This window comes from Rhea americana, unplaced genomic scaffold (assembly GCF_003343005.1).
Source record: "Rhea americana isolate MKP2758 unplaced genomic scaffold, rheAme1 scaffold_285, whole genome shotgun sequence".
Taxonomy (NCBI): Eukaryota; Metazoa; Chordata; class Aves; order Rheiformes; family Rheidae; genus Rhea; species Rhea americana.
In genome coordinates, this window is record NW_028186407.1 from 188,403 (window position 1) to 201,621 (window position 13,219).

General features: G+C 38.7%; 1 protein-coding gene across 2 annotated transcripts in view; it reads right to left on the bottom strand.

Annotated features, from left to right (window-relative positions):
- MYO10 (myosin X) overlaps nucleotides 1-13,219 on the bottom strand; it is a 175,284-nt gene that overhangs the window by 19,873 nt on the left and 142,192 nt on the right. For both annotated transcript variants that reach the window (XM_085308869.1, XM_085308870.1), the window contains exons 20-27: nucleotides 10,649-10,773; nucleotides 10,381-10,495; nucleotides 7,442-7,548; nucleotides 6,321-6,530; nucleotides 5,992-6,031; nucleotides 4,675-5,577; nucleotides 3,331-3,454; nucleotides 1,845-2,088 (exon numbers count right to left, since the gene is read on the bottom strand). In XM_085308869.1, the coding sequence (XP_085164995.1) occupies nucleotides 1,845-2,088; nucleotides 3,331-3,454; nucleotides 4,675-5,577; nucleotides 5,992-6,031; nucleotides 6,321-6,530; nucleotides 7,442-7,548; nucleotides 10,381-10,495; nucleotides 10,649-10,773 (1,868 nt within the window). The remainder of the gene's footprint in view (nucleotides 1-1,844; nucleotides 2,089-3,330; nucleotides 3,455-4,674; nucleotides 5,578-5,991; nucleotides 6,032-6,320; nucleotides 6,531-7,441; nucleotides 7,549-10,380; nucleotides 10,496-10,648; nucleotides 10,774-13,219) is intronic.

Below are 13,219 nucleotides of genomic sequence, written 5' to 3' on the forward strand. Positions count from 1 at the left end.
TTCTGATTTGCAGTTTTGACACCTAAATACTGATATATTAAAAATCACAAACTACAAAGCACAAGATTTTTAAGGAGCAACCCAAGTATTACATTAATTTGGAAGTTTCTAATGGAAGTTAAAGTTTTGCTTAAGTTTAAAAAAAACCCAACAACTCTTTTTCTTTCTGCTGCTTTACTGTATTTGTCTGAGGCTTATTATTTCCTTTTTAGTTAGCTATACTCCCTTCTCAGTTACACTACTCTCATAAATCTCCTATATACAATGTATGCAAATTCCACTTATCAGCCTCATGAGGAACGTTTTTTTATCTGCTATTAAAAAGGTATCATTCCACTTCTTTTTATTTAATTTGGCTTCCTTCTTCCCAGTGACAGTGTCTGTAGAGTACATCCCAGTTGTGAATTTTAAGTGAAGCCCAAGATTTACTCTATTTGAATAGGGTCCCTAATATGGAACAGTGAGGTATGTAAGAAATATGTTAGGAATGTGGTCAGTGAATATTATCTAGAAAAACTATTGCTTATTTCTCACAACATACAATTTTTTAAAAATACAAGTAGCTTTCATTTTAGTAATTTTATGTACAAATACTCATTGATTGAACCTACAGTTCAAGTCAAGTTCAAAGCAAAAGTTGCAAAAGGCAAAGCAAAAAGTATTCAAAAGTTCAAGAACCTTTGCAAAACAATTTTAAAGATAAGTTCAACAACAAAAAAATCTCTAGGCTATAGTCAATGAAACTATATGGTGACAACGAAAAAAGAAGGTTTAAATAATTTTTATAAAGGACTAAATAAATGCTATGTCATATGAGGCACTCAAATTCAGCTGCAACAGAAGAATCATGCTAGGAACTTCAGTCTCTATTCAGAGATTTACTTAACAGTCAGCTGCTTGTTGCTTTTACAAGAGCAAGTCAGGATGCTCACTAAAACTACTTACTTTATTCTACTTGAATCAGTTTCAACCAAAGACTTCCAAATAAAAAAAATTAACCTAAGTTTTTAGTTTAGGTTAAATAATCTGTTAAATTAACAAAATAAAATGARTAATTGCAGTTTACAAGTAGCAGAGTGAAATTGAGTGTTACAGACATTCCTACTTTTCTCTACCAGAATCATGAAGGATACCTTAGGTGCACTTCTATGCAAAAATGAGATTATCAACAGTAGCAGGCTCTGATTTTTGTTAGATGATCCACAAGTTCATAAAAGATACTGACTGTTTAAAAGAAAGATTACTATCCCTTAAAAAACAAACTTCTTTTTTCATACATGCCCCGAGAAGCTTAAAATTGTAAGACATAATTGCTAGCAAGACAAAAATTGTTAAATTATATTTACTAATTCTAAATTTTTGAAATGAATATATGCATTTTAAAGATTGTTCTGTCAAACTGCCACAACTACTTCAAAGATGTAAAGAAATCATAAATGAATACAGAAGATGCAAGCTCTGATCCATGCTAGCTTAAATATATTTACGGCCTATTAACTCCACCCTCTCCATTCTAGGTTTGCCTACAGCTATGGGCTTGGCAACATGCCCCAAACTGCCTTGGGGATCATTACTGGCCAAGCAGGGCTTCTAGTCCGAGAGAAAGCATAGATAGGCTCATTATAGCTGCAATTTTCCCAACTATTCAACACTGGCTTAACTTCGGGCACTCTGTGGACTTAAGAGAGAGTCAAGTAAAGACAATGCTTACTTTCAAGACCTTTGTCACATATATGCACATGCTTGTACACATACAATTTGAATAGCACTAAATATGTCACCAGATTAAGCCCCAAGAAGCATTTAGGAGGAACTATGACATATATAAGCACATATAAACCTACTTGGCTGTTCGGACATCAATGGCTCCCTTTAGCTTCTCTTCACTGTCATTTTCAAAGTACATCAACCTGGACTGTCTGAGAACAAACCATCGTTTCTTCCAGTTCCTTCTGGAAAGGGTAGATGATCCACCCCCCTTCTTGTGAAGCCAACCCTGCTTAAGTGCTTCCTGCTTGGAACGAAACCACAGGAAGGTCTCATCTTTCAGGACACACCAGCGCCGCTTCCATGTRTTTATTAAGCCACCTGGAAAAAGAGACAGAGGCTGGTTTATAAGCAGTTAAGATAAACAATTACATTAAAAAACAGAAGTAGTTTCCAAACCAAAACTGGAAGACACTGATCAATAATGCTGCAATTAACATGAGTCTCTGCTTTAATCATGAAACCAAAGATCTCAATTCACATATTCTGAAAACCACCATATTGCTTGCAATCTAAAGACCCTTAAATTATAAGATAGTCTTACTACAAATGAGAATCAGATCTTCAACACTATTTTCAATATATCTCAATGATAATCTAAAAAAAGTTAGTAAGTGTTCAACCCTTTCTTGTGTCTAATTTTCTTAAATACTTATGGTTAGTAAGAGGTAAACTCAAGCCCACAAAATCTAAAAGCCTATACTTAGGGTAGAAAATATACTAGTGTGAACTAGCGTGAACTAGTGTGAACTCAGTCATAACAAAGTGCCTATACTGTTTAAATTCATGTGAGGTTTGTAATGGTAGCTAAGACAGCTTGTAATGTAGTTACATTAGTCAAAAAATCCTTAGCCAACCATTTTTTCCAGTCATTCTGTCAAAACTTATTGCTAACCTTATCAGAGGGTAAAAGCCATTCTAGTGAAAACTGCAGCTATTATTTTTCACATAAACATACTTAGGCACCCATTCATCATTGTTCCAATTCAAAATCAAAGTCATACTGTAATGCTGGGTAGCATACCAGAACTCATCTAGATTATACATTAGTACCTCTCAAAGGTAAAACTAAGAATCATAATCAGGCAACACCTATGAATATTCTTTCATAGACTTTCATGCCTCTTTACCATACAAGTGCTTTTCCAATCTTTCCAATCTGAGCTCAAAGTCCACCAAGGTCAGTAAAACTGGCCTGCAATACAGAATGCTGTCTATGTTATAGGTTTTCAGGGACAAGAAGCAACTTTCCTCAAAATTTAGTACAATTTGACTTTGGGAGTTATTCTGCTATTTTTGTACTGGATATTCCATTGTTTATGAGCCAGCAAAGACATAATATGAAACAGAGGCAGACCGAAAATGTTAATGTTTCTTTGCAGATGAGAAAAACAGCCAAAYGAGGATCACTGCAAGCAACAATTTTAAAGCAGCTCTCTCCAGATTTTTCTATTGCCCTTTGAAAAATCRGAAAATACCTTAATTCTATAGGAATGGAGCACAAGATGTATTAAACATTTCTGYCTATTTTGTATCTTTAGCCAATTCTGATTCACCCAGTACCTTTCATGTACAGAAAACTGTGGAAATAGGGCAGGCTGACACAACTATAGACTGAATCCCTCCGGTAGGAAAGTTCATCATCTGTATCAAACCTGGAGTCAAAATCTTCTTCACTGTCTTCGAACTACAGAAGAAAGGAAAAAGGTGAAATGATCTTTCAGGAATGAATTTAGAGAAAATTGTTTTAGAAGTCTTTAGACAAAACATTTTATGATATATTCTAAAGAACACGATTCCTGGCTGTGTTTTGTCCACCTTACGAAGGGGCTTTAGTAAGTGGAATGAGTCATTGGTTTAACTTACAAATTGAGAGTGCTCAGCATTTTGCAGCCTGCTCTCTTTGACTATATGGTAGCCCTAACTTAGCATAACAAATCTATGAGGCAAGCTTTGTAGCTGCTCAGGGAAGCTATCCATCCCAAAGAATCYGAGGTTAGCTAAATTTCTGCTCTATTTCTCTCTCACACACACACAAAACACAAAGGAGTCCTCAACAGAGACAACTGAAAGTGTTTTTCTCAGAGGCAAGAACTGACAGCTCATCTCAAGGACCATGCAAATATATTAAAATAGTTCTTTGACTGAATTTCATTACYTCAACTGTAACAGTCATTTTAGTGTTAGCATCTTCCCTAGAAATAAGTCAGTGTTACTGAAATATCCTTTTGTATTCACCCAATCATACAGTCTCATAGAAATATTCTGAGGGTGGTAGAAGAAATCATATTCTTGCAAAATTATTTGTAAGAGTAAAGCTCATAGTATGTTCAGTAAATATCACTGAAGAAGAGCTGTTCAAGATGAATGTGTGCCTCAACAATGCCATTTTAAGAATCCCACAACATTTGCCATCATGTGAAATTTATTCACAAAGCAATATCGATATACATCTGGCATTTCAGGGATTTCTGCAAGCAGCTTGTTCCATACTGTTGTAACTTGCATGTATAACCAAAGACACCTCTTCTGAAATCATTTCCCCCCATGTCTCTCTCTGCAAATACACAAACAATTGCTTATGAATTGCATCCAAGGCCACACACAAAGGTCCTTGCAAAATTAATGTGCAGTTCTGCATTAAAACAGATGGAACAATATACTCACATAAGTGGTTTGGTAAAAATAAAGCTCAGTCAGCATTTGAGCTGGTTCTAACTCTAATGTTACGCAGCAGCGTCTAGATGGCAACAGATAACCATGCCCCAGTGCAGTATGATCATGTCTAACTTTAAACACAGTCATTTACAGGAACAGCTATAGTTTCTAGAGTTAACCATCATTTTCAAGGGGAAAAAAAGAGAAAAATTATACCAATTATTATAAAACAAAAATAAAGATACTTACAGAAGACTGAGCTCCTTCAGAACTAAATCTGTATGCTCCAGAGCTATTGTATGTCCCCACTGAGCATCGGTAGTCAGGGGACCACTGGCTACTGTGTGAGTTAGAGAAGGTCACGCTGCTACCAGAAGTAATAGCACCATCTTCATAATCATCTTGGTCGTAATCATAGTCTCCATCAGGAGAAATGAGTTCCACAGAATTTGAGGGCCTGCATGATACATTTTCTGGCATGCAGTATGTGGATTCACCACTTGAGGAGTTGTGGAGACTGACAGTATCATGGGTAGGAGGTATAAGCATGGTGTTGCTAGCAGCAGGAATTGTTGGCACCACAGTATCATTCATGTAGGGATCCTCTTCTGAAGAATCATCACTTGTTCTGATGCCACTCGTCCTTTGATCAGAATGGCCATGCTCACTTGGATTAGGTGAATCCTTAAATGCATCATCATCAGCTTCAAAGCCTTCATCTACCTCCTCCTCAGGATATGGCTGGCTGAAGTTAAAACTAGGCTTTTCACTGCATGCATTCCCAGTCTGTTCAGTGAGTTCTGCAGGATACCCATTGCCCACAGACAGCGACTTCTCAATGTTTCGGACACATTCATCAATCTCATCAAAGTTCAGAGATTCAAGAAACTCCTGGGCTGCTCGACACGCTTCATCCTCAAGCCGCCTCAGTTCCTCATCTCGGAGCTGCTGCAGCCTCTGTAGTGAAGCTTCTGTCAAGGACAGCTCCTGCTGCTCCTTCATGCGCTGCAGATCTTCAATTTCCTTTTCCAGACGCAAGATTTCTTCCACCTGTCTGTTTTCTTTCTGCTTCTCCACCTCTTGCTTTAGCTCTGCCTCCTTCTGGGCTTTCTGAATGGCAGCCTGTTCCTGCTGTTTCCTCTCTTCTTCAGCCTACATTCAAAAACAAACAAACGAACAATCACACGAACCCAAGATTCCTTGTTTTGTTATTACTAAAGCATTATACTCCAACCATGCTGTTCATTTAAAAGGATTCTTGTCCTTTTCATAAAAAAGGAAAGGAAAAGAGAAAAGAAAAAGAAATGTAAGTATGATTACTTTTATTCACAGACAGTGGAAAATTCAAGTACATGCAGAAAGTTCAGTCTTTGCCAGAAATTAAATGAAGCATGAGGTGAAAGAAATTTCCATGCAAACAACTATATCAAGTCTCTTTCGGATTTATCTGCCAACTACTGTAGTAAGTTTAGTTTAAATGCCACAGGTGCCCCCCCYTTTTTTTTTAATTACTGGGCTGAGATACTCGAACAAACAGGATGGCAGAAAGCATCAAGTATCATTTACCTGCTGGGCAAGACGCTCTGCCTCTTGCCTTAGTCTTTCCCTAAAAGTAAAGGAAGAAAAATAAAGTTAGTAAATCAAGCTCAACATAAGCTCATCACATACCTGTGCTGAGGCAATAGCTGCCTTTACAGAGATCACTTAAAAAGGAAAGCAGAAAAAGATCACGAAGGGTATGTTTACGAATATGAAACTACCATTATAGCTACATGCATCTTTCAGCAATAGCAGTAAAGACGTCCCAAAACACTTGTTTTCCCTGAAGCAAAGGCTATCCAGAATGAAACATATGGCACAGATAGGAAAGAGTGATATAAGAGTGCATACTGTACCTTTCTTCCTCCTCTCTTCTCCTTTCTTCGTCTTCACGCCGCTTTTCCTCTAGTCGTTCTTTGTAAACACGTCGAGCAAGCTGGCCTCGCCGCTGCTTCTGAAGGATTATGGCTGCTTTCTTCAGGCAAAGGAACCTTTTCCTACCACAGAATGCTCTGTAATTCTTCTGAATCACAACCACGTAGTAAAGAACCTTTCTGTACCGCTTTCTGAAAAAAGACRAAGTAAATTTCTAAGGAAAGAAGGATCTAATGGAATGGTCCTTAGATGTCCTGCCATAGTGACCTGCAATAATGAGCCCACAGTTATAAACCAACTTATTATTTTTAATTCTGTGACACTCCCCATTCTGTCTCACATTCTCTTCCTTAGGAAAGCAGCTCTCATTTCTGTGAAAGAGCTATCTCCATCTTCACTAAGAAAATGTAAGTATCGGTCTTCTATCTTCTTACACCCTGAAAAGAAGGTTCTGCACACACTCACACACAGAGTTTGTGTGTGTGCACATGGAGAAAGAAGATACAAATATATCTATCCCACATCTCTGAAAAGAAAAATTAAACCCAGCAGGATAGCTTTGTCATTAAAAAGCGAATTGTAGCTTTTGTCTAACATACTAGTCAGAATATGTAGACAAGACTAGTGTGTACATGAAAAGATATTATCTCATTAAGCAAACAAGTTTCCTTAAACTATCCTCTACTGATTTATAGAAAAACTAGAGATAAATAAGCAGATGGCATAACCAACACCACCTAATACATAATGCATGAAGCCAGATAAACAGATAAAACCAGTTACCTAATATCATGGTTCTTTAGGTACCATGGAGCTCTATTTCCTACCACAATCAAATACCATGATACAATTATATGGATACTAACTGACCTCCTCTCTTTTATACTGTCCTATTTGTTACGTTAAAATAATTCAAACTCCATTTTGTTTTATTTATGAAACTGGCAAAGACAACAGCTGGCATTTTCAGAAATCACTTACAAGATTTGGATGCCTGGTCTCTTTGAGGAATTACGAATTGTGCCAAAAGGATTTAGCTGCCTGCTACCTCACCCATTTATTCAGAAGCTTAACTATAAAGTACTCTCAGCTAGTTACTTACCGAGCTGCATAACCTAAGAGGTGYGCTCGGATAATCATTGCTGCCTTGGTGACTTCCACCTCTCGCTGTTTCTCCAACTTGTGTTCCAAGGATTCCCGTAGAAAAACCTATGCAAGAAAACACTTGGCTTGATAACCTGTAATAGTGCCCTACGTAAAGGACAGCCAAAGTACTGTCAATGTCATTCTGAGCAGAGTCTGAGCTTCAAATTCAAAATTAAAAGTGTAATTTCCTTAACAGAAAAGAAAAAAAATGTTTTCCTCTTAAAAAAAAAATCCCTGCACATGTTCCTCTGACTTTGGCTTTTGGTGGTAAAATCCTGACTATGGCAATAAAAATTTTGATTAGGAGCAGGGGTTTTCCAAAAGCAACATAGTTACCGGATTCATTGACCAAGCTTTCCCAACAATGAGCAACACAGGCCAAAAAAATGGTACAACTTAAGGTGAACATTCTTATTTGAGGGGTAGAAATAACACCTCTGGGAATTCAGTGGCTTCCCAGTAAGAACAAGTTTTCTCAACCTTTTTTAAGTCTTATTCCTTCAAATGCCATTGGCATAAACCTGCAGAAGTAAACAGAAATGACAGTGGTTTCATATTCAGATTGACTGGACTGTCTTTCCCTGTCATTCTACACTGAGACACCTGCTAGGGCCAGATACAGCCTCATGTCTGTGCAGCCTCCCGCAGAAGACTGCTCCCCAAGGCCTTCACTCATCTGTGCTTCATCAGTTCAGGAAATGCCAGCCACTGTCTAACACAGAAGAGCCGCAGTTCCTCCAATGGATGCAACATTTTTCTTCCAGCTAACACCGACAGGAGTTAGAAGTTTAGAGGCAGAGGTGCCTCTGTTAAGTGTGATGGCAGACTGCTTGTGCACACAGATCTGGGAAGGACAGATGATTTCTCCTGCAACATACCACCTATCAACTCTCCAAGCCATTCTCTTCAGCAAGGTTGAGAAACCTGGATTGTTCACCCGGACTAAAAACGCTAAGCATAAATTACTGCAGGCGTAAGGTCTATTTGTCTCTACAGTGTGGGCTCCTAGAGGCAGGTTTAACATAAAGCATTAAAATAAGTTCAGCTAAACAAGCTGATTTTGCCTTAAATGAATCAAACTGTATTTCCAGCTTAGTAGAGGAATTGGGGATGCAGCTACCCTCTTCCACTGGCATTGGTCGATATATCTCAGTTTCTACTCTCTACTGTACCCTCGCAAAGTGGTGAGTTATCTGCTTTTTCTTGTCAATACTTTTTCTCATTCTCAGCTTTTCAAATAATGAATCCTCTGCACCAGCTACAGGTGACAACAGCTTGAGATTCTGCTGCACAAGGCACAAGTAGTTGGAAAGATCTAGTTCAATGATACTTTGATTGTCTAGGATCAGAGGCAGGCCCCACACCTGCCCATGGTGTGGGGATGAGGAAGTCACATGGACAGTGTGGGCTCTGCTAAGGAAAGAGTGCTGCAATTGCTACTACAATACATCCTAGACTTCATTGCTGGAATGCCTCCTTGAGGTGTTTTGTTTTCTTCTTGTTGTGAAAATAGAGAAGAACACAGCCTTTGGGGAGCGCTGAAGTGGAAAAAAGGTATAGTTTTCCCTTCTGTGTTTAGGGAAAAAAGCCCATCATCAGCTGAACCAGCAGCCCTCCTGATAAGAGGCACAATTCTGAGTTCTGAGAGTAGCTAAAAATGGGATTAGATTTTCCAACACATAACACTAACAAATACTCATGTAGAAAAGTCCCATTGAACTAGAAACTCATTAGTGTCCAAGTTGCACTATGCAACCCCCCTTACATACAGTCTTTATTCTTGTATATAAAATAGGCTGTGATGGAAAAGGCCTTCTTGTTCACCCAGTAAGCAGTCTTTCTTTGCTCTACGCATACAGGCCTTAAAAACATWCTGAAATTCAGATTCAGAAAGGCATTCGGCTACTTCTTGAACAAAAATAGGTGTAAGCACATACTAAGCACAGACTAATGCTTTTTCCTGAACAGGTGCATGGCATCTAGACATGTAAGAACAAGGAAAATTCACACCGAAAGCTAATTGTCACGATGCTGGCATTACCCTCTTTCAAATGACATGGGCAGGATAATGCACTGCGCTCTCTTCAGACTGAAACCAATGCCCTCATGTGCTCTTCTAAAATAAGCTATTTGGAGACTCTTAAAAACATACACACAGCTCCTGCGTGCAATTATTCCTGGTCCCAGTAGAGGAAGTTTTAAACAGAGCTCCAGCTCCTGCTGAGATCCTGACAAGTACAGTTTGTTCAAATAATCTGGGTTCTCATAAATGTATTTCTCTAAGGTTCCAAAGCACTGTCCAGGATCTAAATCATTTCAAAATTTCTTGGAAGAAAAAAAGACACAGGTAAGGTTCTGGTTGTCTGGCAGGACATGTTTTGAGGTTTTACGTAYTTCAGAAGACAACTCAAACTAAGACAGCTGACACACTGAGAGCTCAGTTCTGTCATACAAATACTGGATAAAATGCCTCTCCAAAACTGCACCCACTGAGTAGATACCAAGCAAGAGGATCTACTAGAATGAATGGAGCTCTCTGCAGAATGGAGTATTACTTTATGTGCTGGATTCTTCCAAGAGTGATAAAATCTAGCAACCATGTTTGAAGCTCTGATCCTCACCAATGCTCAGGTTCATAAGCAGCAGCATAAAATTCAAGTGAACTTTCTCCATGAATAAACTCACCAGTAGTTTTAAGTACCTTAGCTAGCAAATTCCTTAGAATAACTACTAGTTGTTACTATCTGGTTTCAAGAAGACCTGCACGAGTGCTCAGCTTCTTTTAAGGTGAAAGGCAGTCACCATTACAGCTACAACTCTGCAGCTATGCAAGCTAAATCCTGTCCCAAAGCTTTGTATAAGCAGCAATTATAATATGCAGTCAGATTATTTTACCTTATTTTTTCCAAGCTGCCATTCAGTACTTGTGTTGTCATATAGACGAAGGAGGACGGCACATTTCTCATTTAAATCTTCAGGCAGAGTTAAGTTTCTCATGAGGACTTTATACCTGGCAACCAAAAAGTATTTTTATTACTTCATATAAGAGAGAGAGAGTTCTAGTTTTGCTGTTTCGTTAGATTTTTAATTTATTTCTCAACAGAGAAACATGGATAATGATGCCCATGACCCATAACTGATGGGTATGACTCAGTTGGTTTACCTTTTATAAAAGTCTTGAAAGGGCCTTCGCACTGGGAAGCCTGCCCTTCGAATCCTTACTGTCTCCAACATCCCAGAATAGCGCAGCTGGTTTAGCACCACAGTCTGATCAAATTGATCAGGCATCTAAAATAAACAGGTTCAAAATGAGGTTTTTAATAGCAACAGTTCTCATCACCATCATTCTACAACATTTGTAACGTGACATTTCAGGGGAAATAAACAAAAGGCTCATACATAAATCTGAAACGCACGACGACTAAATAAAAACTACACAATTTCTTAGCACATTGTCACTTCAAAACATATAAAAAGCTATCTATAGGATGGAAATAAAAGGATATTTAACACAATATGATCTCCATACCTAGARAATTTACAGAATTTAACTCAATCAACTACCCCTTTCCATTTCTCTTGTATTTGTCAACCGTTGCTATGCAGGAAAAAAAAGATGGGGAAAAAAACCCCACAGGATAGCTAGGTTAGTAGCTACAAGCTTGACTGTTTCGTTTCTTTAGGAGCTGAATTTATATTCCCTGGAGATAATGCCAAATGTCAGAGATACTAATCCAGTTGTATGATACCATTTAAGAAAAAACAAAACCAAAAAGGCAGAAAAGATTTGATTTTTAATTTTTCAAATGTAGTGACATTTCACCTTCTATTGATAGTGATGGAATTGTGCTAGTAGTACTTCAAAGTTTAAATAAGCTATCTTGCAAAGAGTTTCTATTCTCTACAAATTCTGAATAGTAGAAATATTATTTTCATCTGTAAACAGAAAAAAAAATCCTGCTTATGTGAAATAAGTTTCCTTTAGTTTGTATGTTGGTCTTCTAGTGTCTTTTTCATTGAGAACAATAATCTCAACCACTCAGTCATGAAAACCTGCAATCAATCATTAGTCATGTTTTTCTTCAAGCTCTCACAATGCTCTAAATCACCTGTGCTTTTCTCATATGCTGAGATAAGCCAGCCTCAGCCACAGTCACACAAAGCTACTCAGGTTAGTGCTAATCACTGTTCTGCAAAATGCTGACACCTCTGATACTGAAATAACAACACATGTAAATACACTGTTCAATTCAGTAGCCCAATAGTCCACCAGAATACACCAATTTACCCTCCTGCACAAGGATTTGTGGGATTAGGGTACAGTGCTTAATATTCTCCAAGAATAATTCAGAAGACAGGATCTCATAGATACAGTTAATGATTTGTACAAAAACTGGTCTGGCTCCCACTGCAGTCASTGCAAGTTCTTACCAATATAAGAGACATCTAGATCACGCTTCAAGCAACTGCAMATCAGAGGGCTCTTCTGTTATTCGTAAACTGGTTTTAATCATGCTTCTTGTTCAAATGGCTCCTCAAAATTTGAGCTTACCAGAAGTAATTTTAGGAAACCACAGAATCAAAAGTTACTTTAAACTATCCAAACTAAGCTTTTCCATCAGCCCCTGTGTCTGCATAAAACAAAAAACTCYGTGCTAGTGACAGCTACTCTGATTTGCTCATTATGTGATTTCGAAAATACTGGCAGATGAGCTTTTAACTCCCTCTTGTAAAGGTAAAACGACTAACACACAATGTTGGGATTGTCTCTGTTCATTAAGTTCGTTTCTGGAGCAGTCTGAGTTGGGAGACTTCTCCACACGCAGCAGCCCTTCTGCACAGGGTTGTTCCTGACCCCCGCAGGCGAATGGCTGTTCAGCGCGCACCACACCACCACCAGCAAAAGACTTTTGAATGCCTTCCTTAGGTGCAGAGGCCAAAACTCATTTGGAAAAATACTACCAGCCTGACCCTTCCTCCAGCACTGAACARAAATGAGAACAATTTGTTTTTCAGAAAGGAGCTGGTCACCACGGCGAGCCCTACCCTCTCGGGGTGCTCAGCTGCAGGATCTGACTCTGCCTGAGCAGCAGGACTGACCGGGAGCTAGGGAGAAATTCAGCCACAACCAGCAGCTACTTCCGTCCTCCCAGTGAGATGGGTGCTTGCATCCTAGGGAGACGTAGGAGCTACGTACACACTGCACCACCTCAGCTGTTGTTAGAATAATGGTTTTATTACAACATGATTTACCATTTTGTTTCCTCACCCTGACACACAAAACATTAGCATTCTAGAGAGGGAAAACTGCCTTTGCAGATGATACAAACTCTGCTTTTCTTGTCACTAAGCATACTAAACATACRCATGGCAGCTGTGTGTGTCAAAGAACTAGCCTCACAAAACTGCAGTTATGAYTGATGCGCACAAAACCTGCTTGCCTGTGTCTCCAGAGTTGACTCATGATCCCTGAAAGGGAAGGGAAGGACGGAACACAGATACACACACAAGCCAAGATGAAGAACATTTCACTTTTGCCCTGCATAACCTGAGGCTGATTTGCGCCATAAGTGGATGCATGGCAATATATCTTTTTTCTTTGACGCTATACCTRCTTTTAGTCTTTTTAGCTCTATACTTAAGGGCTCAAAGGGTCACATTCTTCATGTGACTTGTAAAGMCAAGAACATTTTCAGAGTGGCAAGGTGAAGAGGCAGAAGCATAGCTGGGAGTG